General features: G+C 67.8%; 5 protein-coding genes across 7 annotated transcripts; 2 read left to right on the top strand and 3 right to left on the bottom strand.

Moving 5' to 3' along the window:
• Nucleotides 1-490: 490 nt before the first annotated feature.
• ABHD11 (abhydrolase domain containing 11) lies at nucleotides 491-3,058 on the bottom strand. The gene is made up of 6 exons (XM_080562692.1): nucleotides 2,950-3,058; nucleotides 2,450-2,585; nucleotides 2,182-2,355; nucleotides 1,727-1,897; nucleotides 1,291-1,472; nucleotides 491-998 (listed from the first exon to the last, which is right to left on the bottom strand). Exons 1-6 carry the CDS (start codon nucleotides 3,009-3,011, stop codon nucleotides 860-862), a joined length of 864 nt encoding a protein of 287 aa, XP_080418818.1. The 5' UTR covers nucleotides 3,012-3,058; the 3' UTR covers nucleotides 491-859.
• A 1,936-nt stretch (nucleotides 3,059-4,994) lies between these two features.
• On the bottom strand, nucleotides 4,995-6,092 carry LOC308180661 (claudin-3-like; the record flags this gene model as incomplete). The annotated part of the gene is made up of 1 exon (XM_080562694.1): nucleotides 4,995-6,092. One exon carries the CDS (start codon nucleotides 6,090-6,092, stop codon nucleotides 5,448-5,450), a length of 645 nt encoding a protein of 214 aa, XP_080418820.1. The 3' UTR covers nucleotides 4,995-5,447.
• Nucleotides 6,093-6,847: 755 nt separating this feature from the next.
• LOC308180656 (claudin-3-like) lies at nucleotides 6,848-17,994 on the top strand. 3 transcript variants are annotated; one of them, XM_080562682.1, is made up of 2 exons: nucleotides 6,848-9,598; nucleotides 16,734-17,994. In XM_080562682.1, exon 2 carries the CDS (start codon nucleotides 16,743-16,745, stop codon nucleotides 17,385-17,387), a length of 645 nt encoding a protein of 214 aa, XP_080418808.1. In that variant the 5' UTR covers nucleotides 6,848-9,598; nucleotides 16,734-16,742; the 3' UTR covers nucleotides 17,388-17,994. The 3 variants fall into 3 exon arrangements, with proteins under 3 accessions (XP_080418808.1, XP_080418809.1, XP_080418810.1); XM_080562683.1 differs by lacking the exon at nucleotides 6,848-9,598 and adding an exon at nucleotides 9,610-10,335; XM_080562684.1 differs by lacking the exon at nucleotides 6,848-9,598 and adding an exon at nucleotides 14,822-14,951.
• LOC308180662 (claudin-4-like) lies at nucleotides 10,802-14,684 on the top strand. Its single transcript, XM_080562695.1, has one exon. The coding sequence runs from the start codon at nucleotides 13,131-13,133 to the stop codon at nucleotides 13,758-13,760; it is 630 nt and encodes a 209-aa protein (XP_080418821.1). The 5' UTR covers nucleotides 10,802-13,130; the 3' UTR covers nucleotides 13,761-14,684.
• On the bottom strand, nucleotides 17,973-20,539 carry METTL27 (methyltransferase like 27; the record flags this gene model as incomplete). Its single annotated transcript, XM_080562693.1, has 5 exons — nucleotides 17,973-19,512; nucleotides 19,737-19,829; nucleotides 19,905-20,040; nucleotides 20,124-20,252; nucleotides 20,396-20,539. 5 exons carry the CDS (start codon nucleotides 20,537-20,539, stop codon nucleotides 19,274-19,276), a joined length of 741 nt encoding a protein of 246 aa, XP_080418819.1. The 3' UTR covers nucleotides 17,973-19,273.
• Between the last annotated feature and the right edge of the window lie 4,356 nt (nucleotides 20,540-24,895).

Raw genomic sequence — 24,895 nt, 5'->3', positions numbered from 1 at the left:
GTGTCTCCTCTAGTCCTTACCAGAGTTGTGCGAGAGCTGGGATTTGTCCTTTCTGGCATGAGGGGGACGCAACAGCAGAGCTGCCTCCTGCCCTGCTGTCCCTCAGCATCTCCAGTTTCTGCCCCGAGTCTGCGTGCTCCCCAGGTTTCCATCTCCTTAGGCTGAGTCCCTCGGGAAAGAAAGCGAAGGCAAAGCCTTTCCTTATCCAGGCCACCAAGCCCAAAGCAGGGTGGGTGTCCATGTTCCCACTGCTCCTTCCTTGCAGCTCCCCCTTGCAGGCCCGCAGCGTTGCCTTGCTCAGGAGGCAGCTCCCTCCATGTCCTCCCACTGCCTGGCGCTGGAGGAAGGATGCGATTCCCTCTGGGAGTCGTGAGGGTTCCTTAAACCCATGTCTAACACCCCAGTCCCACCAGCATCCCCTCAGGTAAGCCAGAGCCCATTCCTGTGCCCACCACTGCTCCCCTTCTCCTCCACAGCCACATCCAAACCGTTCTCTTCCTTGGCATGGAGTCAGGTTTATTGCAAGTTCTGCAGCTCCGCTACCAGGTGGTCTGGCGGTAGGGAAGGAGAGGACTCTCCTGTCCCCTCCTAGTGTCTGAAACACTGCAGTGCACGCAGGCTGCGGCCTGGGCCAGCGCCACGGGTGTCCCAGTGAGCTTGCAGGACAGCTCAGAGGGATGGGCATGGAAGTGTGTCTCAGCTCCGGCTCCACGTGTGTGGGGATGGGAGAAGTCCTAGGACTGCAAAGGGGGCAGCTGGTCCGGGCTGAGCCTCTCTTCCCAGAGCCCAGGAGCCCTGCGCCACTGCCCAGGGCTCCTCAGGTCTCACACGACGCTTGCAGAAACCCTGGTCCCCAGGGCTATGGTGGTGGCAGGAAATTGAGGACAGCGGTGATGAATTCTTCAAATTTATCTTGATGGACTATGTGACCTGCACCTTCGATGAACTGGATATCTGCCTTGGGAAAGAGGCGCTGGATCTCTGGGTAGTCTTTGGAACTGCGGGACGAGTGAACACAAGATGGGAGGTGTGGTCAGAGGTCTGTCCAAATGCCTGCCCTCACACTCCCCAAGCCGAGGGCTATCCCAGGTCTGACCACATCTCCCGTCGCTGCTGGGAAGGCCTGGGGCTGCCCCCAGGTTCCTCCTCGCTCCCCAGCGTGTTGGTGTCACCGGCTGCTGGAGGCACCGGGCTCCCTCCAGGACCTCCCCCCTCCTGGGACTTCCTCGCACTCTCAGCAGCTGCAGAGGATCACGAGGGGTCAAACCACGGACTTCTTTCCGGTCCCACCTGATATAGGGTGAGTTGGATCCTCCCAAAAAGAGTGTAGGGCCAGGGTACGGCTTGTGGAAGTCAGGAAAGCTCATGATATCTTCCAAGTGGTGGGAGATAGCCTCCAGGTTCACACGCCAGACATAGCGGCCCTCCACCTCCACCAGGTTGGTGAGAAGGAACTGCCTCAGCTGAGGGTGCTGCCGCAAAAGGGATAACGCTCATCAGTGAGAGCACCGCGCCCTCGGGATGTGCTGGCGCCCTTCATCATCCCCTCCAGCCCACCCCGCCTGCCTCACAGGCGCGTCCCCTGGTGCCCTGGCGACCCAGCTGCCCAGGCCAGCACCAAGCTAGCGGGAGTGGGAAGAGCCCGGCAGGGACTGCGGTCCTAAAGCCCTGTGTCCCAGGGACAGGCCGGGAGCAGAAGCCCCGTTCCAGGAGAAGGATTTCCCACCTGGACCGCTGGGCTCAGCTGGCTGTCAGCCAGCTGGCGGGCTGCAGAGCGGGACAGGCCAGCCGGGATGTTCACTGACTTCATGGCGGAGATGTAGGCGGAGAACTCGGAGACGAGCGTGGTTGAGACAGGGCTGATGTCTACGGAGATAAGGCGCTCCACCAGGTCTGGCTGGGGACACAAGCGGGGCACATGGGACGCGAGCCGAGACCTCCCAGCCCCGCTCTGCGCAGCGGGGCCAGGCGCAGGCCTCCTGGCAAGGCTCCCCGAAGGCTTTCAGCCTCCTCCTGCCCCAGCGCAGGGCTCCGCGTGCCCGTCCCCGAGTTCTTCCTTCCCCGCGCCCCAGACCTCCAAGCTCCCTTGGGTGCCACCCCTTGCCTCGGGGGTGCTACCGCCTTCCCTCAGCGTCCCCCCACCCGTCCCCCTCCCGCCGCCGGCCCCGGGCGCCCGCCGACCCGCTGCAAGGCCAGCGCCATGGCCGTCTTGCCGCCCATGCTGTGTCCCAGCACGATGCACTTGCGGATGCCCAGGCGGGCCAGGAGCTGCTGCACGTCCAGGCTCATCGCCTCGTACGTCATCACCGGGCTGTGGGGGCTGCCGCCATGGTTGCGGGCGTCCAGCGTCAGCACCTGCCGGGGGAGCACCCCCAGTCACGGCGGGCGGCCCGCGGGCCCCTCGCCCCGGGGCGTGGCCCGGGCGGGACCGGCGCTGTCCCGGCCTCACCTGGCCGCCGCTGCGTCGCGCCAGCGCGTTGGCCGCCGTCTGGAGGTTGCCGCGGCTCCCGAACAGCCCGTGGAGCAGCACCAGGGGCGGCCGCGCCCCGGCGGGACCCAGCAGCGCGTGGGACAGGGGCACGGCCCTGCGGGGCGGCAGGCGGGGCGGGGCCTGGGGGCGGGGCCTACGGGGGTGGGGCCCGAGGGGGGCGGGGCAGGGAGAGGGCGGGGCGCCGGGGGAGGGGCCTGGAGGGGTGGGGCCGCGAAGGGGCGGGGCCTGGGGCCCGGGAAGGGGGCGGGGCCCGGGAAGGGGGCGGGGCCCGGGAAGGGGGCGGGGCCCGGGGTGCCCCGCCCGCGAGGGGAGTGCTGTGGCCGGGGGGGCGGGGCCACACGGCAGGGGCGGGGTTATAAGGCGAGGGGGCGGGGCCAAGCGGCGCGCGAAGCCCCGCCCCTCCTCGCGGGGCCCCGCCCTCCCTCCCTCCTTCCCCCCGCGCGCGGGCGGGCCCTTACGTCACGGCGGAGCGGGCGGCGGGCGGCGGCGGGCGGGGGCGGCGGGGCAGGCGGCGGAGCATGGCGGCGGCGGGCGGCGGGCGGCGCGCGCGGGACGTGACGCGGAGGCGGCGGCCCCGCCCCCGCCGCTGTCCGCGGGCGCCCCCTGGCGGCCGGAGGGGGCGGCGGCGCCGTGACTCAGCGCCGGGAGCGGGCTTCGGGGAACGGGGCCTCGCCGCGCCCCGTGTGTCACCGTGCGTGTGTGTCACCGTGCGTGTGTGTCACCGTGCGTGTGTGTCAGCGGGTGTCACCGTGCACCGTGGTGTGCCACCGTGTCCCCCCGTGTGTCACCACGTCACACCGCGTGTCACCGCACGCTGCCCGTCCGACGCCCGGCCCCATGCAGGCAGCCGTCCCCGTCCCCGTCCCCGTCCCCGTGGGGCTCCGACCCCGTCCCGGAGCTGCGGCCCCGTGGCGGTGACACCGACACTCGGGGGCACGGTGACCGCAGGGGCACCCGCACCCCGCATGCTGCGCAGCACCCCGGGACAGCCCCCACCGCCCCGGGGCCGGCTCAGGCCAGCACTGTCAGACGGGGACCGGGGACCGAGGGGGACCGTGGTTGTGCCGTGTCCCGGACCTCCGCCATCCCGGGAACTGCCCCGGGCCTGCCGGGTGCTGCCCGTGCTTTGCTCCCCGTTACACCCCGAGGGGAAATGTGCCGCGGCGGGACGGAGCCGCCGGCTGCGGGCGGCACGTGGGTGCGTGTCGGTGCTCCGCAGCCACGCTCGGATGAACGGCAGGCAGCGCCTCGCCGCACCGGCGACGCCAGCCATCCCGGCCCCGCGGCGCTGCCTTTGTCGCGGAGCCAGCAAGGGGAGAGCCGACACCGGGGGTGGAACCGGGGGGGGGGGGGGGCCACGTCCCTCAAAGGCCTCCTTGTGCTCGCTGCAGGCAGCAAGGTCACCGCCCGCCCGCAGCCCACGCGTGCCAGCGCCCCGCTGTCCCCGGGAGCCCCAGGCCGGCCCCAGCCGGGCTGCTCCGCTCCGCAGCGCGGCCGATCCTTATCAGGGCCCAGGTGGGGCCGGGGAACCGGAGCGGTGCAGATCGCCGCGGGCTCGGCCGCACCGTCCGCCCCACGCCCCGCCGGGGCTCGGCCTGCCCGCGGGGGCGTCGAACCGGGAGCGGCGAAACCGCCTGCTCTGCCCTGCCTCTGGGCAGCGCTTTTCCAAGCGGTGGCGGCGGGACGTGCCCAGTGGGCCGGGGAAGGGGCGAGAGGAGCCGGTGGCCCCGCGCGGGACGGGGCGATGCACCTGCGGCTTTGTCCCTGCTCGCCAGAGCGTGGCGGGAAGGCGGGGGCTCTGCAGTGCCGAGCCGAGCCGAGCCGAGCCGTGCCGCCAGCTGGGAACAGGCGGTACGGGCGGTTGTGCAATGCGGCCTCGCCCCAGCCTTTGCTGGGGGGGAGAGAGCTCGTCTTCCCCTCCGGAGAGCCAGACTTTGTACTGAGCGGGCAGGGAGTGTCAGCAGCAGGATGTGAACGGCTGCTTGGGTGTCTGCGGACCCACCCGCTGCCAGCAGTACCCCTAACAGTGTGGGGGGGGGAGAGCAGCCCTCCCCGGGACCACCAGACCCCAGAAGGGCAGACCCACGGGTCGGGAGGGAGCTGGAGGGGGAGGGAAAGCAAAGAGGGGCTGGGGCACAGGATGGGACTTGGGAGATGCACGTCCCCAGATCTGGTGCTGTGGGGACACTGCTGCTCCTGCGGGGCCGGGGGGGTGTCCCCAGTGCCCCTGGTGGGCTCCGTTCCCGGTGGGGTGGCTCCTGGCGTGGGGACAGCTCTGTGCTCACGCCCCTGTTTGAGGGGACAAAGAGATGGTCCTGGCTGCGGTGGGTTCCTATCCATCCAGGCTCCGGGGCTGGCATTTTCTTCGCTAATTGTGCTAATTAGCTCCACACTTCCAGCCCGCGGGGCTGAAGCTGTTGTCCCGCGGATGGCTCCCACCCCACACGTCCCCCCCCACATCCCACCGAGGAGAGCAGGCGCTGCCGCCCCAAGGACACGCTGCTACCAAAACAGGACACGTTTATTGACAAATGTAACTCGTACAGACCACGCGTAACAGGGAGAGAAGGCGCCTGGCCGGCGGGGGGGCCGGGGGGCCGGGGGCTGGTGGGGCAGGGCACGGGGGCACCGCCGCTTCCGCCTGGCGCTCATGCGAAGAGCTCTCCTGGCAACCCGAAACTGGCTCTGTTTACACGAAACCGTCTGTATTTACACAGCCGCCCGCCCGGCTCCCGCTCCCGCGGCCCAGCCCTGACCCCAGGACCTCTCCCGTCACCCCCCCATCGCCCCCCGCCTCTGCCCGCTCCCGCTGGGGTCGGGGCGCCCTCGGGGACGGGGTCTCTCCCCGGCCCGCGGGGTGGAGGGTCCCCGGCGGCGCCGGTCCCGCCGGACAGGGCTGGAGGTGGGGGTGCGGGTGGCCGAGCCCCTCGGGGGGCCGGGGCGGGGGCGCGGGGGCTCACACATAGTTCCTCTTGTCGTAGCTGGTGACGGCGGAGCGTGGGGCGGAGTAGGCCACTTTGCTGGGCGCGTACCTCTCATCTTTGGGGGGGCAGGAGCAGCAGAGCAGGGACCCCCCGAAGAGCAGCAGCGCGGCGGCCGCCCAGCCGACGTAGAGAGACGTGCCTAGCTCCCTCTTCTGTGCTTCGAGCACCAGCGGGTTGTAGAAATCCCGGATGATGGTGTTGGCCGACCAGGAGACGGGGATGAGGGTCATGATGCCGGAGAGCAGGAAGATGACGCCGGAGACGATGGTGATCTTGGCCTTGGTGGTCTCGTCCTCCACGCAGCGGGTGCACTGGGCGCCCACGATGGCCACCATCAGGCCCAGCACGGCCAGCACGATGGCCACCACCAGGAGGGCGCGGGCGGCCTGCAGGTCCTGCGGCAGCGCCAGCATGGAGTCGTACACCTTGCACTGCATCTGGCCCGTGCTCTGCACCACGCAGTTCATCCACAGCCCTTCCCAGATGATCTGCGCCGTCACGATGTTGTTGCCGATGAAGGCCGACACCCGCCACATGGGCAGCGCGCAGCAGATGATGCTGCACAGCCAGCCCAGCACCGACAGGGCCACCCCACCGATCTCCAGCCCCATAGACATGGTGTCCGGCTCAGCGCGCCCCAGGCGATGGCGGAAAGGAACCCACTGACCGAAACCACCCCGGGCTCCGCTCGCCGCTGCAGCCTTGGGGATCAGCTTACACCTGGGTGCACCTGTGCTTATAAGGGCTGGCGGGGCCGGGGCCGGGCTGCGCTCACTCAGCGCCCGCCCGGGGTGGGGTTTCACCGCCGGACGCTCCTCGCCACTGGCTCGGTCGCAGCGTCCCACACCCTCCCCTTTGTTTGCAGAGATGGCGCTGGCGCAGGGGAGGGAGGGGGAGAAGCCACCTGAGATGGCCACTGCCGGCGGAGGCCTAGTTTCGGGGCGTGGGGCTGGATGGGTGCAATCTGCAGACCCCGGCGTGGAACCAGGAAGCCCGGACGAGGAGCTGGATGGGCTGCGGTGCACGTCCACGGGCTCTGTGTGCCAGCCCCGGTGCCCACCCTGCACCCTGGTGCGGTTTGGGGAGCCCACGTCCACCGCTGCCCCCTCACAACCCTTCCTAAAGGCAGCAGGGCCTCGAAATCCCTGGAAATCCCTCGGCTTTGTGCTTACACGCTGGAGGTGGCCATGGCCAGATCCCGGCCCTGGCCCCTGCTCCGGGCAGCATGACGTGATACGGCACGGCACGGCACGGGTGGGAGCCGTCACTCCCGCAGCCCAGCCTCTTCAGCAGGGATGCTGTAGGTCACAGTCTGTTGTATTTCTGGAGCACCTTATCAGATCTCACGTTTAACATAGTGTCCAAAAGGAAGGGAGTTTATTTAAGATTACAGCCTTGTTGGGTTTTTTATCCGCTCGCAGATTGCCCCTTATCTCACTGTGGCTCAGCGAGAGCAGGGTGCACTCAGGCACCTTTGCATCACCGTGCAAAGTGCAGCCCCTTTGCCTCGCCACAACGCACCCCATGTTGGCAGTCCCCACGCAGCCCCGACCCCACACAGCCCCCATCTCCACCCGTCCCCCCCGTCCTGAGCCCCCGATCCCCCTTGTGCAACGTGGGACGTGCCGGGCTGGGTGTGCCCATGGGGATCCCTGGCCAGGTGATAAACCTCTTTACTCATCCTGCTCAAATGTTTTGTCCTTGAAGGAAGCAGACAGAGCACGTAACACTCTGGCAGCGTCACCCCATCCACCTGGCAGGCCTGGCTGAGTGGCAGCCGGCAACAGAAAAACAAGGCAGGCACGGGCCGGCTGCCCAGGCGTGGTCGCCCCATGAGCAGTCACATCCCGGGGGCCACTGTCCCCCAAAAGAACCACCCCAAGGCGGTGGGGTGCTGCTGTGCATGCGGCTCCCCCAGCCCTTGCACGGCTGTTTGACCAGAGTGCTACAGGTATTTCCAGCCCCCCACCCCAGGAATGCGCTCGCCCCCCCCTCTGCAGCCGGACACGCCGAGCGAGTGCCCGCGGGCTTGCTCCAGCCTGTTCCTGGCCGCTGCCGAGGGCTCCCCTACAACTCATTAACTACTCAAGAGCGCGGCGCGCAGCGGGTGCTGGCAGCCTGTGCAGCATCAGAGCCCCCCCCCACTCCAGTACCCAGGACCCCAAAGGCAGGGGGCCCTGACCCAGCTGTTTCCCACAGCACCCCGACACCCCCAGTCTGGCTGGGTCAGCTTCTGCCACCCCACGGCACCCCAGTGCCCTGTGCCTGGGTGCCTCTGGCACCGTGCTGTGCCGTGGCACCCTGTGCCTGGCCTCCACCACCCCGTGGCACCCTGACACCCCTTATGCAGCAGGGTCAGCCTGCCGCCCCACGGCACCCCACGGCGGGCTGGGGTTGGTGGCCGGGCCGGGTACCCGGGGCACTGGGGGGGTTCTGTGCAAGCAGCAGGCAAGGGGGCTTGCACCTGGTGAGGTGCTGCTGGGGGCGCCCAGCCCTCGGGGTGACAAAGCACGGCACAGACGGGCATGTCCCTGGGCAGGTGGCAGTGGTGACAGGGCTGGGGCACCCCGGGGACACACAGCCGGGTGCTGGCAGTGCAAAACCTCTGCCGGCTGCGGCCCCGGCGTGCAGGGGTGCACAGGTGCAGGCTGCACGGGGGCCAATGTGCACACACCCAAACACACGCACCCCCTGCTGGCTGGGATGCACAGACACACGGCTGCACAGACAGGCGGACACACAGAGGCAGACAGACAGACACAGACAGACAAAGGCGCACACACACACACACAGAGGGCCACACGGACAGACGGACGGACTCAGAGGTACACAAGCACACGCGCAGACAGGCACGCACAGGTACACACACACACAGAGGTGCGGACAGACAGACACACAGGTACGCACACACAGACACATACAGGGACAGAATCCCAAACACACCAACACTCAGATGTGCTCACACGGGTGCTTGCACACCTGTGCACACACACAGCCACCCTCACAAGTGCGCACACCCACAGGGGAACGTGCCCCGGACGCAGCCCTGCGTGCACGCGCAAGGCTGCGCAGGCACAACGGGGAGCAAAAGCACTCACAGACAGGTGCACGCACACACACACACACATGCGCATGCCGGCGGCGTGCGTGCGCAGACGAGCACCCAGCGGTGCACGCGCGGCTGCGCAGGTGCAGGGGAAACACCTAGGTCAGGGCCGTGGGGCAGGGGAATACCCCACGCAGAGCTGTGGGGCAGGGGCCACCGGGTCAGGACCGGGGTGACGGGTCCCCCGGCCCTGCAATCAGCCCCCACGCGCCGCGCTGCCTCCCCCCCTCATCATCCCAAATTGCCCAAAGTACAGGCTGCGCTCGCGCTGCGCTGCCGGCCTGGGGCAGTGGCAGTTGCCTGACTCACGGCGGAGGAAGGGGCAAATCACCAGGGTTTCGGGGTGCCGGCCGCCACACGCTTCGGGGTGCATTCCTGTGGCGAGGAATTCAGCTTGCTGGTGTTTAACCAAAACAGCCGAGGGGGCTGGCATCTCTGCGGGGTCCCAGATGTGCCTGAAGCCCCTCTTCTCTCCCCTTGCTGCTGGGAAGTGAGGGGGCGCATCACCCGCAGTGGGTCCCTGTGGTGGGAACAAGGGGGGGGACGCATGGTGACATGGGGACAGAGGTGATCCCGAATGAAGGCCAGACTGAGGGGTGTGTGAGCATCGCCGTGGTGGTGGCCCTTCTCCACGAGCACCTACGCTGGCAGGGGGACAGCCACCGCAGGTGGCCCAGGGGACCTGTCCCCGTTCCTGTCCCCATGTGTATCTCGCACTGGGCAGGAGCTCTGGCTGCCCCAGGGCGGGTGACAGCAGGAGGTGACAGCAGAAACTGCCCCGGGCACTGCGGGGCCGCATCCCGCTCACGTGCGCGGTGCGGCCTGCGCGGGGCTTGGGGTGTTCCTCCTGGTTGTGGTCACGGCGGGGCCGGCGCCTTCCCCCCCGGGGCAGCGGGGCCGGGGCGGTGAGCGCTGCCTCGCCCGCTTATATTTCAGGCGCGGGGCTGCAGGATCTGCCCCGGCCAGGGCACACAGGCGTCCCATTGTTGAAGCCCCTTCGGCGGCGGCGGGGAGCAGGTAAGGCGGCTCCAGCATCAATGGCAGCTCTGTCTGGCGGCGGGGTGGGGACGGGGCTGCCGGCAGCGCGGCACACAGGGTGCCGGGGCTGCGGGGCACTGGCCGGCGGGGCCTGGCAGGGGGCTGGTGGCACGCCCCAGCCACCCTAAATCTCGGCACACCTGGGACACCCCCAGCCCTATGGGCTCTGAGTGGTTCTTTGTCTTGCCCAGGCTTTGCTGAGGGCACGACCCCCCCGAGCATCACCCATGTGCGGACCCCCCCCCCTTACACCTGCCATGCCACATCAGAGGTGTTCCTTTCCCAGGACGTGGCCGTCAGCTCACACGTCCCTTTGACTCACCAGTGCTTTTGCCCATTTTTGGCTGCTTTTTTGCTCAGCGAACGGATAGGGATTTTATTTTCTTGGAGACTAGGGACTAAAGGTCCTGTTTCTGGCAGCAGCTCCCTTGCACGGTGCTTTCCATGAGTGTCTGGGCTGTGCTGAGTTAATAGACCTTTGCTTTCAGGTAGAGGAAAACAACCTTAGTGTGCACATTTCAGTTGGTCAGGGGGTTTATGTCAGGCAAGAACTTTTTGGGAACATTGAGTCTCCAATGAGCGAGGCGGCGTGTGGGTAACTAATCCCTCGCCGCCCCGTGTGCGCCCTGGGGAGAGGCTGCTCAGCTCTGCGCCAGCTCCGCTGCAGCTCCCGGCCCTGCCCGGCTCCCCTCTGCCCGTCTTTTTGGGACCTCGAGGTATTTGTGGCGCTGGCGCGGTGAGGTCTTGCACTGGGAGCAAATGCAGGGGCAAGGGAGAGGGGGAATTGCCACCCGTGACCCACGCAGGGACATCTGCCAGCCCTGTCCCTGCAGGGTGTCCTCTGCCCGGCACAAGGTCAGGGACTGTGCCAGTCCCTCCGTGCCACCAGCGCTGAGCATTGCGGCGACTGCAGGTTTAATGCCTGGTCCCCTCTCCCTGCCCCAGGGTGGCCTCACGGGGATGCAGCACGTCTCTGTCCTGCCGCAGCAAGGGGGATCCACGGGGAGCATTTTATGAGCCACCATGGGAGGTGCCCTCTGCCCTCTCCAAGCCCTTTGGGGTGCACTGGAGCGAGGACAGCAGCTCAGTCCCCCCTGACCCGCGAATCCCATGGGATTCGGGGCGAGGCAACCACACTCAGCTGGTGCCAGGCGAAACCCCAGGACAGACTGAGCACCCCATTTTGGTGTGGAGGAGTTCCCTGAAGTCCAGCTAGGCTGTGTCCCCAGTGGGGTGGCATCCTCTGGCGCAGTGTGAGGTGGGACGCTGCTGCAGGGGTCAGCTCCGCTGCTTCCCGCTGAGCCCTGTGTCCGTGTGTCCTGCTGGCCTCCGCGGCACTGCTGGGGACATGGGGCTGGCTGTGTTGGCTGGGGGACGTGGGGGAGGGCACGAGGGCTGTTTCTTGGTGACAGACACCATTTTGAGGACATGTCGCATTCTGGCTTTAATTACAGTAATCAGCTGTCAAATGGGCACGCTGGCGCCTGCTTTGGCTCCGAGGGTGAGGGCGAGCTGCCCCGTGCCTGTCTCAGCGCAGGCGCTGGATGCACTGCGCGTGGCAATGTCCCGCTCCCCACCTTGCCATTTGTCCCCAGCCCGGAGGCACCTGTGGGGACACGGCCCACACGGGCCGAGGTTGTGCTATGGAGGTGTGTGCACGCATGTGTGCGTGCTTGCCTCCAACCCCAAATGATGGTGTGGTTAAAGCAGCTGGCTGGGCGGCGAAGCCACATCCAGCCTGGGGCAGGATTCGGCCCCGGTGCTGCATCCCTGGAAGGGTGCCCCGGCCAGGGGATGCTCTGGTCCCTGCCGCCGCCCTGCTGATTAAAGGGAGCCCTGACCGCGGCGCTCGGCCCTTTGGCTCGAGGGTGGGCGCGCTGGTATGCCAGCAATGTGGGTGCTCCAGATGGACAGACGGGCACGGGAGCGCCCCGGCATCTGGGTGGCTCCCCTGAAACAGCACAGGGATCGGACAGGGGGCTCTGCAGCGAGACCCAAGTGTCCCTGAGTGCCTGACCTCTGCCCTGCCTGCATGGACACCTGTGTCCCCAGCCACAGTACTGGTGGCATCCTCGTGGCACCACCCTGCATGGACCACCAGGCTGCTGTCACCTCCCTGCCACGGCCACGGCTTGTCCCATCGTGAGTGTGGCTGTGCATTAGAGCAGGAACCTTCTCTGTACAAATGCCCGGAGATGCCCCAGCATGGTCAGAAGTGGCTCAAGAACCCGTCATGCCGAACAATTAGCACAAGCAGTTATATCATATCAGCAAGCCACCATCCCACTTCTTGGCAGGTTGGAGGATGCAGCACCTGGTGGGGGCTGGCTCTTCCCCCCCCTGCAGCCCCACGGGGCTTTCCTGATACCTTATCCACGCGGTGCCTGCGTGCTTGGAAAAACAAAGATAGTCTCAGGCCCTGTTATCTCTCCCAGAGATTAAGCTGGAAAGGGAACAGTGCACTGCCTGTCTGTCTGTCCTTGCGGGCTGTCTGGCTTCAGGCTGTGCCTCTGCACAGGATGGAGTTGGGCGGACAAGATGGGCTTTGGAGTGGGCAGGCAGGAGACGTGCACAGGGGCTGGGGGATTAAAAGGGGAGAGGTCGGGCAGAGCCCGAAGTATTGGTGTCTGCTGGTGGAAGTGCCCCCAGCACCATGTGGCCTGCTGTGCTCAGCACCCCGGTCCCCACTTGGTGCCACTGTGGCACCGGGGCACTTCGAGGTGGTTGCAGAACGATGCTGGCGTCTCGGCACCATGTGCCTGGTCCAGCTAAGCCCAGGCTGGGGCTGGGGGCTGCCATGTGAATGCTGGCTGCGGGGACGGTGATCAGGGCTTTGGGGTCTGCCCCTTGCCTTGCCCCAGGCAGCGCCATCTCTGCTCCGCGGCAAGCCGGCAGCAGCTCCGACCGGTTTGTGGGTCTTGGCGGCGGGCGGCGGCACCTCCTGCCTGAGGCCAAATGGAGGGACGGGAAGCGCTCGTCAGACGCCAAGGAACAAACAAGAGCCGCTTGTGCCCTGCCCGGCGTGGAGCCCAGCAGCAGGGCTGGCACAGCTGCTGCTCCCTGGCATGGGGCCTATGGCAGACGGGGCAGGAGCAGCCACTGGGGGGAAACTGGGGCACAGAAGCGTGGAGGCATCCATCCAGGTCATGGAGAAGAAGGGGCTGGGAGTGATGGCGGAGAAATCCCCATCCCGGATGCTGCCTATTCCCCTACAGCACCCCAGGGTGAGCTGCAGGGCCTGCCCTGGCCGTACCTGGGCATCTCCCTGTCTGCCCACGGGCAGCATGTGGCCGCAATCCTGCACCTGGGTGGCCTCATCCTGGCCACCGTGGGAGCAGCAGGGATATTAGGTGTCATGGCTGTGGGGAGAAATGCGAGCAGAGGAATCCCGGGAAACTGGTTTTACCCCTTCATCCGGTGCCGGCGGGATGGCTCCTCCCTCGGCGAGGGCATATAACGCCCGCCATGGTCCCGGCGGGCGGCACTGCGCGCAGGCACACGCCGGCGAGCGATGGCCTCCATGGGGCTGCAGGTGCTGGGCATTGCCCTCTCCGTCATCGGCTGGCTGGCCTCCATCCTCTGCTGTGCGCTGCCCATGTGGCGGGAGACGGCCTTTGTGGGCAACAACATCGTGGTGGCACAGATCATCTGGGAAGGGCTGTGGATGAACTGCGTGGTGCAGAGCACGGGCCAGATGCAGTGCCGGGTGTATGACTCCCTGCTGGCGCTGCCGCAGGACCTGCAGGCCGCCCGCGCGCTGGTGGTGGTGGCCATCGTGCTGGCCGTGCTGGGCACCCTGCTCGCCGTCGCCGGCGGCAAGTGCACCAACTGCGTGGAGGACGAGACCGCCAAGGCCAAGGTCATGATCCTCTCCGGTGTCACCTTCATCATCGCCGGCGTGCTGATCCTCATCCCCATCTCCTGGTCGGCCAACTCCATCATCCGGGACTTCTACAACCCTCTGGTCGCTGAGTCCCAGAAGCGGGACCTGGGCTCATCCCTCTACGTGGGCTGGGCTGCCTCCGCGCTGCTGCTGCTGGGGGGGGGCATCCTGTGCTGCACCTGCCCGCCGCGGGGCGAGAAGCCCTACTCTGCCAAGTACACGGCGTCCCGCTCGCTGCCGGCCAGCAACTACGTCTAGGAGCCGCTCCCCGCGCCCCGCACGCACCCTGGCGCCTCTCCCACCCGGACCCACCGCCGCCCTGCTGCGCCCACCCAGGCGCCACGGGTGAATCCTGGGGGGGATGCCCCCAGGGCATCCCACGGCCCCACGGGGGGGCTGGGTTGGGGCCGGGTGCCGGGGCTGCGCGGAGGGGCCGGTGTGAGGGAGGGCAGACAGAGCCACCTTTGTTCGCCTGTGGATTGAAGCTGGTTCTTTAATCCCGTCCGGGACGGGGAACAAAACGCTGCTGTCCTGGCTGCCTGCCCCGCTCCCCCCCGCGGCTCGGGGGCACCCGCAGCATCTCCTTGGTGAAGGAGCCCCGGCTGCCGGTATCGGGGTGTGCCGTGCCGTGGCACAGCCCTGAGCGCTGCGGGGTGCCCGTCCCGTGGGTGACACACGGCTCCGCGCCCTGTGCGGCTCTGGCCGGGGGACTCGCCCAAACGCCGCTGCGGAGGCCGGGAAAACCCCAGGACGTGTCCTTAGGTCACCACGGGGCAGCGGGGACAGCAAACCTGTCCCACGTGGTCAGGGGACGTGGTGGCTCAGCAAACCCCGGCACGGTCTTGAGGGGTGGCTGGGGTGCTCTTACCCCCTGTGCCTTGTAGTTTTACTTTGACCTACTTTCAGCATTTTTGCGTAGCTCTATGCGCGTGGAATCTCTCTCGGCAGCTCCCCGGGGCGCGGGCATCATTATCCTGGGAGTGGGAAGGCAGCGGCCGGGCTGGGAGAACCGGTCGGGGAGGCGGGAGGGGAGCAGGCGGTGCGCGGGGCTCTGCACCGGGCTTCTCACCCCCGCCGCGGGGCAGGAGCCGGGGCGGCCCGGGGGGGCTCACGGTGCCCCCGGCTGTGGCAGCGCCTGTTCCCGTGTCGCAGCCATCCCACATTAAACGGCAGCTGCTCGGACCCCGCTGTGCTCCGTTGTCTTTATCCTCTGGCCTCAGTGGCGGGGCAGCCTGCGGGGCCTCCGCTGCGGACCCCACACCTGGAGAACGCTAGCCTCAAACACCCCAAAAGCTGCTCTCCGGAGGGCCAGCACCAGCCTCCCCCGGGCTGGGGCCTGGGGCCAGCCTCTCTCTTCGGCCCTGGTCCAGCCTTGGCCTCCCTGCCGTGGCCGTGCTCCCCTCCTGGGCCACCGGGGGACCCCTGGAGGTGACAGCGGGTGCCTCGAAGGTGAGATGCCTTCACGGCGCCAGGCGTGGTGGCGGGGCCGCCCCACGCTGTCGCAGGGCCCCAGGCATCGGGACCGGCACCGGGCGCTGCTCCTGCCCGACCGGCCGCGCCGAGCAGGAAGGAGGTGGCGGGCGCCAGCCGGGACGTGGGACGGCGGGAGGGGTGCGCTGGCATGGCCCCGCGCCCTGGGGCCACCCGAGAGCACCTGGGGCCAGCGTGGGTGACACCGGGTGTTTTGCCTGTTTGTCTTCCAGCACTGAAACCGTGCCGGTGCGTGGCCGGCCTGTGGCCAGCCCTGGGAACATCCTGTGTGTGCACCTCGGGGTATATGGGGACAACACGTGCTGCCCACCATGGGGGCTCCCGAGCTGTGGGGCTCTGGATGCTTCTTGGGTTTGGAGGCTTTGAGAGCTCCTGGTTCATGCCCATCCTTTGCTGGGAGGGGGGGATGGAAGTGGGGAGCCCAAACGCTCCCACAGAGCTGGGAAAGGCAGTGGATGGGCAGGAATGGGAGCGCGATGCTTGCCGTGAGTCCCTGGTGCAGACGTCCGTGGTGATGGTGACACTTGCTGGAGCAGCCCCACCAGCCTGGGACCCGCTGGCTGCAGTGGACACCTAGGATGGCTTCCCATCATCCCAACCCCTGGCCTCTTCCATTTTCTGGGAGAAAGGGACTTTATTTTTGGCCCAAAGGGCCTAACGCAGAGCCCCAGCTCGGCCAGGCGCCTGCCACAGCAGGGGTGCCAATGGGTGAGAGGTGCCGGGGAAGGACGGAAGCACAGCTGTGCAGGAGAGGCCGCAGAAACCGAAACCGGGACTGGAGAAACTGCGGTGAAACCTGCAACAGCCTCAGGGTGTGCCAGGCACAGCCGATACCTGCTGCCACACCGGGACCATAAAAACTCGGCTGGTCCCGGCCGCCAAGCGCGGGTCCTGGCCCCTGGCGGGGAGGTGCAGGCAGCCCGGGGTCTGCTCCGCGTGGGGCCGAGCAGCGATTTGGGATGAGCCCAGGGACCATGGCATGGTGCAGCGGTCGGTGCCCCTGTTGTCCCCCCATCCAGGGAGCAGCACCCCCTGTATCCAGCTGTCCACGGTGCCCCACTCTGTAGTCAGCTATGAGGGTTTGACCAGCCCCAGTTCATCCCTGGGCTCCCTGTGCTGCTTGTCTGGAGAAAAAGGAGCCGGTATCTCTGAAAGTGCTGAGCCCTGCAGTCGGTATCAGGGACAGACCTGGGCTCGCGCCCATTCCCAGCGCCCCAGACAGGAAGCCCCAGGTCCAAAGGGGCAGAGTGCGCCGAGGGCAGAGTGAAGCCTGTAGGAGCCGGCAGGGCCGGTAGGCGATGGGGCAGAGCCCGGCGCAGCTGTGGGGTGGGAGCCCTGCCCTGATGGGCACAGCGAGCCCTTGTCCTGCTCCCCAAAAGCCTTCCTCCCCATAATGCGCCCTGCACTGGCATGGTTCAGCTGGGATGGGGCAACCACACACGACTGCCTTGTGCTGTGGGGTCATTTTGAGTGAAAACATGACTTGCCTGGGCTCCTGCAGCTCAGTCTCCTCACGGCAGTATGTGTGCCCGTGCTGGCCTGCAGCAATGCTCCCTGCAGCACAAGTGTCCCCGTGCTGCTCTGCAGCAATGCTCCACGCAGCACGTGTGTCCCCGTGCTGGCCTGCAGCCGTCCCCATGTGGATGGGAGCAGGGTGCACCCAGCCCGAAGGCACCACCCTTCCGAGCGCCAGCCCGGCTCTGGAACCCCGCATGTGATGGCTGTGCCCTGTCCCTGCAGGTGCTGGCGATGGCGACGATGACGATGCAGCTGGGCGGGCTGGTGCTGGCCGTGCTGGGCTGGCTGGGCTCCATCCTCACCTGTGCCCTGCCCATGTGGAAGGTGACGGCCTTCATCGGCTACAACATCGTGGTGGCCCAGGTCTTCTGGGAAGGGCTGTGGATGAACTGCGTGTATGAGAGCACGGGGCAGATGCAGTGCAAGGTCTACGACTCCCTGCTGGACCTCACCTCCGACCTGCAAGCCGCCCGTGCCCTGGTGGTCACCTCCATCATCGTGGCCTTCTTCGCCCTCCTCACCGCCATCTCGGGTGCCGACTGCACCCGCTGTGTGGAGGACAAGAACTCCAAGATGCGCGTCTCCATCGTGGCAGGTGCCATCTTCGTCCTGGCTGGCATTGTGCTGCTCATCCCTGTGTCCTGGTCCGCCAACAGCATCGTCACCAACTTCTACAACCCCATGGTGCCCGAGGCCCTGAAGAGAGAGCTGGGGGCTGCCCTCTACATCGGCTGGGCCTCCAGTGCCCTACAGCTCTTCGGCGGGGGCATCCTGTGCTGCTCAGGGCCCCCATCCCAGCGGGATCACTACCCCAAGAAGTACCGAGCGGTGAAGAGCTGCAGCCCCATGGGCTACCCCATGAAAGACTATGTGTGAGCTGCCTGCCCTGGGCGCCAGCCCGTGGGGACAGGCCCGCGGTCCCCAGCCTGCCCACATCCAGCACCCCCTGCCCATGCACCCCGTTCCCACAATGGCTGCGTCCCCGTCCCGGCCCCCCTGGCGCTTTGCCCTGCCCGCAGGCTGTGACAACGTGTGGCCCTGTCCCACTGCCAGCCCTGCTCCCCTCGGGTGAGGGGACGGATCCTGCCCACCGCCCCCGGGACGCGGGCAGGGGCTGTGTTCGTGCTGGGTGCTGCCGCCGGCTCCCGGCCCCCATAAAGGTCTCGGTGCCACCAAAGCTGCCTGGGCTCATTTTAAAGCTGCGTTGTGGGGGGACAGTGACAATTCCCATGGCTCTTGCACCCCTGCGGCCAGCTCGGGGAGGGGCTGTCCTGGCACACCCCCATGTCCCCATGAGGATGCAGCAGTTGCCAGCCAGGGTGCTCCCCATGCAGGAGCAGGGAAACTGAGGCAGGAAGAGGGGTGGGCCCAAATCCCCCTCCCCCCCCCCCAGCTCCTGGCCACCCTCCTCACCCCGCAGGATGGCCGGTGGCCCCGCGCGAGGGAATAACACGCCCCAGATATGCAGCACAGGTTTATTTGACAGCCAAGCATGGGATGGGGACAGCCACGGCCCCTTGGTCGGGGCAGCACTGGGGACAAAGGGACAGTGCCTGTGACACAGAGGGGAGGTGGGCACCATGACACCAGGACACGGGGGGACAACGCAGACCAGCCAGGAGGGGTGACAAGTGCCCATTTTTACAGCGGGTATTGCGGTCCTCAAAACACATTCAGGGCACCCAGCCCGGGGCGCTTGGCTGTCCCCAAAGCCCTGGGACAGGGGCGAGGGCTCACAGGGCTCAGCCGCCGGTTTGGTTGCACCGGGATGGGCACCGAGCGCTGGATACGATCAGAGCCCAGCGTGGACGGCAGGGCTGCCACCTCCCAACGGGGCTGAGCTCCAGGGAGGAAGGAGATCACCCGATCCCCACATCCATGGGAATGGGACAAGCAGCAACAGGTCTGGGGAAGGAAGAAAGAAAGATCCCAGCAAGAGATTTGGGTAAAAAACTTCCCAAGGAAGGACTGGAGGAGGAAGGGGTGGAGGCACCATCACAAGGGGCTTGGGGAACAGGACGGGCAGGAGATGCCAGGGCGGCTCCTGGGTGGGGAGCAGCCACCAACTCCCGAGGTCTCTTCCAGGTTCATTTTCCACCCAGACCATTAACTACAAAGCTGTAGGAAAATGAGAGCTTAAGCAGGGATGAAAGGCTGATGTGGTGCTCAGAAAGCTTCTCCAGCTGGGCGTTGTGCTGGCACAGCTGCTCCGGGTTCAGACGGGGCTCCGGCACCTTGGGGCACAGTGGTTTAGCTCCTGGGGGCGGGGGATGAACAGGGGGACAGCAGGTTGTGGTGATGGGGACCCATCAGCAACAGTCCCCAGGCAGAGGCCTGGGGTCTGGAGCAGGGAAGATGAAAAAGGATCCAGATTTTGACCACGGCCACGTGGGAGGTGGGCACAGTGGGGAGGAGACAGCCCAGACAGGAGGTGGCTCTGCCCAGTCAGATGGAGCTGCAAGATGTCACAAAGAGCTGCGAGATGGGACAGCAAAGACAAGGACCAAGGCACCTGAATGTCAGGGCTAACGGGGGTGCCCAGAAGACCCTGATGAAACCTGGAGGCCCTCCCCGAGCTGAGGAGCAGGTCCCCAGGGCTCAGACCCGAGGGGAGGAGATGGGGAAGGAAATGGGGAAGTTTGGGCTCTGAATGCGCCGCTGTGTGGGAAGGGGGTGGCATGGCTGCACGGGGCAGGGGACGTGCAGGGTGACATCGTGCAGGGCACCAGGCTCAGCCCCCTTCCCCAGTGCTTTTTCAGCTCTCAGCCCTCCTCGAGAGGCGGGACGGGGCACTTGCGATAGATGTAGACCACGCCGGAGATGTAGCCAGTGCCCTGGACGCTCTCCTCCTCCTCGGTGGCCCTCTCCCAGCGCTCCACCTCCTGGGCCAGGACCTTCTGCCAGGCCCCCTGCTGCTCCAGCCGCTGCAGCGCTGCCTCCAGCTCCGCCTTGTAGCGCAGGTTCGAGGGGTTGCTCCTGGTGGTCAGGCACAGGAAGCCCCCTGCCCGGACAGGGGATGGGGTGACGGGGCCCCCGCTGTGCCGTGTCACCCGGGGGTGGCAGCGGGTCACGAGTGCCACTGCCCTGACCCCTGGCTTGGACCCAGCTGGCCGGGCCGCCAGCGTGTGACCCCGTGCCCGTGGGGACAAGGCCACGTCCCGGCCTGCCCGTACCTGGGCGGGGGTACCCGTCCCATGGGGACCACGTCCCATGGGGCCACCTCACCTGGCTTGGTGACACGCAGCAGCTCCGGCAGCGCCGAGCACGGCACCTGCCCCTCGCCGAGGGCCCCCACCACCGTCACCGCGTCGTAGTGCTCTGCGGGGGCCCCGTGTCACCGGCCCCGCGGGGACCCACAGCGGCCCCCGCCGCCCCCCCGGTGCCGGCCGTTACCTGCGGGCCCGGGCAGCGGCTCCCGGCCCAGCACGCAGCGCTGCAGCTGCCGGTACAGCCCCGTGCCCCGCGCCCGCTCCAGCATCCCCGCGCTGCCGTCCACGCCGTGCAGGCAGCCGAACCCGCGGCGCTGCAGCTGCGGGGACGGACGGGTGGCGCCGTTACCCCGCGGCCTCCGGGCCTCCCGCTCCTCCCGTCCCGTCCCGTCCCGTCCCGTACCTCCCGCGCTACGAGCCCGGTGCCGCAGCCCACGTCCAGCACCCGCGCCCCGGCGGGCGGCGCGGGGAAGGCGAAGGCGAGCGAGGCGGCGGCCAGGTGCGGCGCCCGGTACTCCAGCGCGGCCACATCCTGCGGGACGGGGCGGTCAGCGGGGCGGCCGGCGGGGCGCCGGGGGGGAACCGGTCCCGGTGCCGGGGAGGTGCCGGTGCCGGTGCCGGTGCCGGGCTGTTCCCGGTGCCGGGGGGCTCCCGGCGGGTCCCGCCGCCCCGCACCTGCTCGTAGCGGCCGGCCCAGCCGTCGTACCGCCGCAGCAGCTCGGGCAGCGCCGCGCCGCCGTGCACGGCCCGGACGCGCTCCCGCACCCCCGCCGGCGGCAGCATCGCTCCGCCCCGCCCCGCCCCGCCCCGCGCCGCCATTGGCTCCGCGCCCCGCCCCGGGCTCGCCCCCAGCCCCCTATTGGTCCCGCGAGCGGGGAGGACACGCCCCCCAGCGCCCCATTGGCTGCCGCCGCCGCGCCGGTGTTCGGGCGGGAGCCGCGGGGCGGGAGCGAGCGGCACGGGGGGACACGGAGCGCGCCCGGCGGGGGGCAGCCGGCACCCGGGGGGGCATCGGGCAGGGGGACACCGAGCCCCAGGGAGGTGACATCGCGTGTCCCGTGGAGGGGACACCCAGCGCCCCGGGAGGGGACACCCAGCGCCCCATGGAGGCGACACCCAGCACCCCCGGGTCACCAGGTGCCGGTGTCACCGCAGTGCCACCGGGCCTGTCTCAGCCGCTGCTGCAGGTCGGCCGCTCCGCCGTGGCAGTGCCCTGCTGTCCCCGTGCCTCGCCGTGTCCCGGGCATGATGGCCGCTCCCTGCACAGGTCACCTCCCGCCCGGCCACTCGTCACCTTCCCACATGTCCCAGTGCCGCGCCGTCACCTCTGCGCCTGCATCTGCATCTTCGGCTCACCTGCAGCGCCGCATCCGCTGCCACCACCTGCTCCTGTCCTGGGCCACCGCAGGCGCAGGTGACATCCTGGTGCTCCGCAGCCACTGGTGCAGGCCTGACTGCAGATCCCCAGCTGCCCACCTGCTGCCCGGGGTGGCCGTGCCGCAGGGTTCATGTCCCGAGGGCACAGCCGGGGCCGGGGGGGGCAGAGACCGGGAGTGCGGCTGCTCAGGGCTGTGAGTGGCGAGGAGCTGCTTGGCTCCAGTGGGGGCCCACGGGGAGCAGGACGAGGATTGGCACGGGGCACCAAAATGGTATGTGGGGCACTGACGTGGTACATGGGGCACTGACATGGTGCATGGGGCACCGACATGGCGCGTGGGGCATCGACATGGTGCGTGGGGCACCGACATGGTGCATGGGGCACCGACATGATGCGTGGGGCACCGACATGATGCGTGGGGCACCGACATGATGCGTGGGGCACCGACATGATGCGTGGGGCATCGACATGGTGCGTGGGGCACCGACATGGTGCATGGGGTGCCAACACGATGCGTGGGGGCTGCTGGGACACCCTCCCCCTTGGTGGTGGCGTCGGCAGCATAGCAAGCCCCGTTGGTTAACGAGAGGAGCTCATTAGAAGCGGTCCCACCGGCCGTGCCCACCGCAGACCGCGTGCTCGTGGCAGTGCCTCCCCTTTGGTGGCCAAGGCGGAGGACACGTCCCCCTCCCGCGGTGTCGCCCGGTGCCCCCGCTGCTGGCCTGCGGCGGGCCCAGCCCCGCCGCTCACTGCCGGCTCCCCCCAGCCCCGGGGGCTCGCTGCCGGTGCTCGTCCCCGGCGCCCCGACGGTGGGGGCCGCGCCCCGGGGCTCGGTGCCGGCCCCGCGGTGGGTGCGGGCAGTGCTGGCCGGGGGCCTCGAGAGGGAGCCCTCCGCCCGCGCTCGGCCCCGCCGCCGGGCACTGCCCCGCCGGCCCCGCCGGGCCCCGCAGCCTCGGCGGCTCTGCCCCAGCCGTCGGGCGCGGTGCTCGGCAGCGCCCCGAGAGCCCCCGGCCCCGCTTCGGTGGCTCCCCGCAAACGGCTGCGTTTGCCCCCTTGTCCCCCCCGCTTCCCCCCCGTCCGGGGACGCCGCGGGGGAATGCGGGCAGAGGTTGGGCCGGTGGGGCTGTGGGCACGGAGGGCACGGGGCGGGGGCTGCTGCGCCCTTTGTCCCCTCTGCAGCTGCTGGCGCACGTCCCACACCGCCCGCCTGGGCTCTGTGCCCCGGGCAGGTGCCTCCGGTGCTGGCACCACGGGGCGGCCTCGTGGCCAGGCGCTTCGGGGCCCGCTTTCACACTTTGAACATCATTCCCACCGCTAATTGAAGCCTGACGTCCATTTACAAGGCAAACTAGAGGCGGGGTACGCAGCCAGCATCCTCCCCTCGGCCCCGCATCCCGCTCTGCTGCCAGGCTGCAGCTGGGCCGCGCGTCCCCCAGCCCCGGCTCGCGCAGATCCACTCTCAAATTAGCCGGTGCTTTTCTAAACATCGTGTTCCCGGGGCTGGCTCGCGCTGCCGTGCTGTGCACAGCTGTACAAACAGCTTCTCCTGCGCCCCGCGTCACGGCAGCTTTGGACTGGCCTGGACCCAGCTCCGGCGAGCCAGGGTTTGGACCGGACCCGGTGCCAATGTTGAAAGGCCCAGGGATGCTGTCCCCCGCGGGACGGCGGGGACCCCTGTGAGGGCGGCAGGAGGCTTCAGCCATTGGGAGCTTGCCCGTGGCCGGAGCCATGCTGAGGTTGCGCTTTGTCCTGGCACGGGGCCCCACGCTCCTGCTGTGTCCAGTCGTGCTCCTGCCGTGCCCGGTGCCGTTCCTCGGGTGCTGTCCTTGTGCCCTGCCTGGGGCCAGAGCGTCTCCTGCGATGGTGCTGCTGGCAAGGGCATGTGGCTGTGCTGTGCAGCAGGCACAGCCAGTCCCTCACCCTTAACCTGCCATGGATCTGGGACAGGAGATGGGAAAAAGCGGCTCAGAGCTGGGTTTGGAGGCACTGCAGGAATGGGCGCCTCCAGGCTAGGCTCTGCCAGCTCTGGCAATGTCACCCACCGCCTCGCCTGCCTGCAGGTCCCCTGCCTGAGCCTGTCCCGGGCTCCAGCGTAAAGTTTACATTTCCCTGCAGGACATCCCTGGCATGGCCTTGGCCCTGAACGTGGAAGTAGCCATGTCCCTAAGCCTCCCCATTGGGGCAGAGAACTGGGATGCCCAGGCAGAAGCAACTCGGACAACCAGGGGTGTGGAAATCACTGCCGAGGACTGGCTCTGGCCACCCTGCTGTGTGCAGCACCCTCAGGGTGTGCAGTGGCCGTGTGTGAGCCTGGCTGGCAGCAGTTAGTGATGGACGGCTGGTCCCCAAAAAGAGCAAGGAGGGAGATGGGCTCTGGTAGTTTTGTGGGCACCCCGACAGGTCCAGGTAGTTTGAGAGGGTGTCCCTCAGGGCTATGCTGGTGGGACGAGGGATGGGACACGGGGCGGAGGCCGTGGGGCACATCCCAGTTAGTGCATCCCTGTGTTTCCAGCTCCTTCTCTGTACAGCTCCTGCTGGTATCAGCTGCTGGGGTCCCCCAGGAGCTGCAGCTGCACCAGCCTGAGCCCAGCTGACCCCCCGCAGGGGCTGCCTTGGCACCCATATCCCTCTTCTGCCGTCATCTCCCTTTCCAGCTGATGGAGCAATCAACCCCCTTCCAGCAGTGCCTCCCCTATGCATGTGGCTTTGCATGTGCTTACTTGGTCCCAAATATCCTGCATAAGGCCCGTGGCCTGGTTGTGCTCCCAGGTGTGCAGAGCCTGGGGCCTGGGTGTATTTCAGCTTTGGGGTACAGCCACAGGACAAAAATGTCCCCTGGGGCTGGGCAGGGGGACAGAGGGCATGGTGCCAGCTGGGGACTTGGTACCCTTGAGCTTTTGCATGTCTGCAGTGACTGGTCACACATCAGTGCTGCCATGGGCTGGGACAGCTCTGTGCCTGCGTGCTTGTACAGTGCAATGTTTTCCTTTCCCAGAGTCCAAATGTGGCCGGAGTCCATCAGCCCCTGGGCTGTCCAGTCCCTCCCTAAAGCCCAGCCCAGTGTCCGAGAACAAGTGGATTTTGCCCCCTCACGCACACTACTCAGCACCACGAGCCCCCCAGGAGGGCTGGGCCCCTGCCCGACTTCTCAGTTCATAAATCTGAGCACGGCTCTGATTGATCCTGGCCGGGGCTGCTGCTGCTGAACCATCTGCACCAGCCCCTGATGCCTGTGCGGCTCATGACCAGGTAGCAAGAAGAGGCTGAGATACAGATCAGCGCAGTACGGCTTGGAGCTGGCCGGAGATCAGGCCGGCAGAGCAGGCAGACGGGCTGGGGGGCAGCTGGCAGCTGATTCATGGCTGCTGGCATGGCTGGCCAGGCTTGTCCTCCACCCCCGTGCCACGCTGCCCGTGCCACTGCCGCCCCCAGGGACCTGCTGCCCCCCGAGCCCTGCCCGCTGCTGCTCCCCAGGGCCGCAGGCAGCAGGAGCTCGGCACCTCGGTGCTCCGGCATCGGCCCCGTTTTGGCACGCTGCACTCTGTGCCACCAGTATCCTGCCCTCCTGCACCCCGGAGGAGGGTGCTCCCCCCCTGCACCCCCACGGCATGGAAGTCCCGGGTCAGTGCATCACGGGGGCACGGTTGCTCCCATCCTGGTGACGTTCCCATTTCTGACCCCCATCCCGCACCCCAGCACCTCTGCTCACCAGCACCCCCTCTGCAGTTCTTGCCTGAGCCCCCGCTGCCCAGCTCACCCCCTTCCTCACCCCACACGCCCACCCTACGGGCCTCACT

Source organism: Anser brachyrhynchus, assembly GCF_964034855.1.
Source record: "Anser brachyrhynchus genome assembly, chromosome: 20".
Taxonomy (NCBI): Eukaryota; Metazoa; Chordata; class Aves; order Anseriformes; family Anatidae; genus Anser; species Anser brachyrhynchus.
Note: the sequence above shows the minus strand (reverse complement) of the source record. Positions and strands in the feature narration are given on the sequence as shown.

What these genes read in the sequence shown, in the direction of transcription:
- ABHD11 (XM_080562692.1), bottom strand. Translation starts at nt 3,011, where the DNA reads ATGCTCCGCCGCCTGCCCCGCCGCCCCCGCCCGCCGCCGCCCGCCGCC. An exon ending in GCCGCCCGCTCCGCCGTGAC is followed by an intron (nt 2,586 to 2,949) that starts GTAAGGGCCCGC and finishes GCCGCCCCGCAG; the next exon opens with GGCCGTGCCCCTGTCCCACG. An exon ending in TGGCGCTGGCCTTGCAGCGG is followed by an intron (nt 1,898 to 2,181) that starts GTCGGCGGGCGC and finishes TTGTGTCCCCAG; the next exon opens with CCAGACCTGGTGGAGCGCCT.
- LOC308180662 (XM_080562695.1), top strand. Translation starts at nt 13,131, where the DNA reads ATGGCCTCCATGGGGCTGCAGGTGCTGGGCATTGCCCTCTCCGTCATC.
- LOC308180656 (XM_080562682.1), top strand. Translation starts at nt 16,743, where the DNA reads ATGGCGACGATGACGATGCAGCTGGGCGGGCTGGTGCTGGCCGTGCTG.